We start from the raw sequence: 2,293 nt of genomic DNA on the forward strand, positions 1-2,293 counted from the left end.
CCACAGCTGTATAGGCAAAAGTACGTACTGACTTAAAGGCACTCGGCGAAGGATTACTCGAAGAAACTCGTCGGGCTCAGCTCCACTAGGGTCAAAATGGAAAAGGTAAGGACATGATACACCCATGGAGACCATGATTTGTGGCCGAATATAGACTCCTCTGAAGAACGCATCATCGACCATCGAATGTGGTAAGAAGCACTAACTAGCAATAGCACTAGCACTAACTAGCGGTATCACTAGTACAAGCACAGCACTAACTAGTAGTAGCACTAACTAGCAATAGCACTAGAACTAACTAGCACTAGCAATAGCACTAGAACTAACTAGCACTTTGACTAGCAGTAACTTTCACTAGCACTAGCACTAACAAGTATTAGCACTAGCACAAGCACTAAATAGCACTAGCACTAACATTTAGCTATTTTGTTGTTACCTGCGTATATCACTACAATGTTTTTGATTTGCCAATTTGAACCACATTTCTTGCATTTAAGTCTCTTGTTGTTACTTGCAGAGCATCAATTATCTCAAGCAGGTTCTTCGCACAAGCGGTCGGAGTGTGACCATTTGTTGCCTGTTTCTATTGATAATGCCATAGCAGCACACGTCGAGTCTAAACGACATGGTAATATGGTATGGTCTTTGGGGGTGGTAAGCTTTCACCAACTACCACTAGCACTTACACTAGCAGTAACTTGCACTAGCACTCATAAGCACTAACACTACCTAGCACTAGCACTAGCACTAACTAGCACAAGCACTAAGTAGCACTAGCACTAACATTTAGCTATTTTGTTGTTCCTGCATATATCACTACAGTGCTTTTGATTTGCCATTATTTCAAGCAAGTTCCTCGCACAAGTGGTCAGAGTGTGCTAATTTGTCACCTGTTTCTATTGATCATGCCATTGCAACTAAAGGGAAAGAGGATGCAGCTCAAACGCAAACTAGTGGAAAGAGGAATTCACCTATGGCTGAACACAAAGTGCAGGAGAATGTCCTTGAGGATGAACCTACAGGGCAGGATGACTTGTTGTTACAGGACATGCTTGGTAAAAGGGTGAAGAAGCAAAAGATAGATGGATTTGATAAAGGTATCGCATTTTCGATCATTTAGTATTTTTGCAGTTGGTAGATGAGAGTGTGCACTAACCTCAATTTTCTTTGACTTCACATGTGAAGGGCATAAAAGAACCCTGGAAAGTAGAAGCGGAGGTGCTAGCAAGAAGAGAAATGAAAGAAGTCCTACAGTTGTGGATGGCCGCAGTGTGAAGGCTGCAGATGCCCCAACACAAAGGCAGAGTACACCAAAGACTCCACGAGGTACTAACGATAGTCCAAAAGCCGAATCGACTCCCCCACTTAGCCCCCACTTCAAGCCCAGAGCTTGTAAAAAGTTGTAGTGCCCTTGTGAGAAGTTTTAGTGACCTAGAGTGCTGTAGCTCTTGGAAGGCATACTTTGTTAGCACTAACTAGTGCCACTAGTAGTAGCACTAACAGGAATAATTAACTAGCACTAACAAGTAGCCTAGCACTAACAAGTGGCACCAGCAGTAATTAGTTCCACTAGCACTAACTATTACTAACAATAGTAGTAGCTTGCACCAGCAAGCACTGTGTGGCACTAATAAGCACTAACAAGCAATATCAAGTAGCACTAACTAGCACTAACAAGCTAGCACTAATAAGCGATATGAGGCCCTAACTAGCACAATCAGGTAGCAATAGCAAGCACTTTGTGGAAGTAAATAGTATTATGAACGAGCACTAACAAGCAATATGAACTAACAAGCACTATGTAGCACTACCTAGCACTGAGTGGCAGCACTAATTAGCACTAACAAGCATTATGTCACAGTAAGTAGCACTAACAAGCAATATGTACCACTTTGTGAAAGGAAATAGTATTATTAACTAGCACTAACAAGCAATATGAACTAACACAAAGAAGCACTATGTAGCACTACCTAGCACTAAGTAGCAGCACTAACTAGCACTAACAAGCAGTATGTCACAGTAAGTAGCACTAACAAGCCATATGTAGCACTTTGTGGAAAAAAATAGTATTATTAACTAGCACTAACAAGTAATATGAACTAACACTAAGAAGCACTACGCCCTATCGCCTCGCCGCCGCCGCCGTGCCACTACACAGTGCTCGATCGCTCTCTCACTCTCTCTCTCTCTCACACGCAGCAGGAGAAGGAAACCAAGGAGATAAGGCAAGAGCACTCTTGTATTCAACACATGAGAATAATGGTTTTAGGGTTACATTTGACTTTTATAGGTG

The 2,293-nt window shown here is 42.2% G+C and overlaps 1 protein-coding gene across 1 annotated transcript; it reads left to right on the forward strand.

Moving 5' to 3' along the window:
- Positions 1 to 528: 528 nt before the first annotated feature.
- LOC147614408 (uncharacterized) lies at positions 529 to 1,570 on the forward strand. The gene is made up of 3 exons (XM_086780449.1): positions 529 to 628; positions 924 to 1,097; positions 1,186 to 1,570. Exons 2-3 carry the CDS (start codon positions 974 to 976, stop codon positions 1,404 to 1,406), a joined length of 345 nt encoding a protein of 114 aa, XP_086636575.1. The 5' UTR covers positions 529 to 628; positions 924 to 973; the 3' UTR covers positions 1,407 to 1,570.
- Positions 1,571 to 2,293: the final 723 nt, after the last annotated feature.

Source organism: Cibotium barometz, chromosome 42 (assembly GCF_041138505.1).
Source record: "Cibotium barometz isolate CiBa-2024 chromosome 42, ASM4113850v1, whole genome shotgun sequence".
Taxonomy (NCBI): Eukaryota; Viridiplantae; Streptophyta; class Polypodiopsida; order Cyatheales; family Cibotiaceae; genus Cibotium; species Cibotium barometz.

Excerpts from the sequence above, each read along its gene's own strand:
- LOC147614408 (XM_086780449.1), top strand. The coding sequence starts at position 974 with ATGGCTGAACACAAAGTGCAGGAGAATGTCCTTGAGGATGAACCTACA. Across the intron at positions 1,098-1,185 it reads GATAGATGGATTTGATAAAG|GGCATAAAAGAACCCTGGAA; the intron begins GTATCGCATTTT and ends TCACATGTGAAG.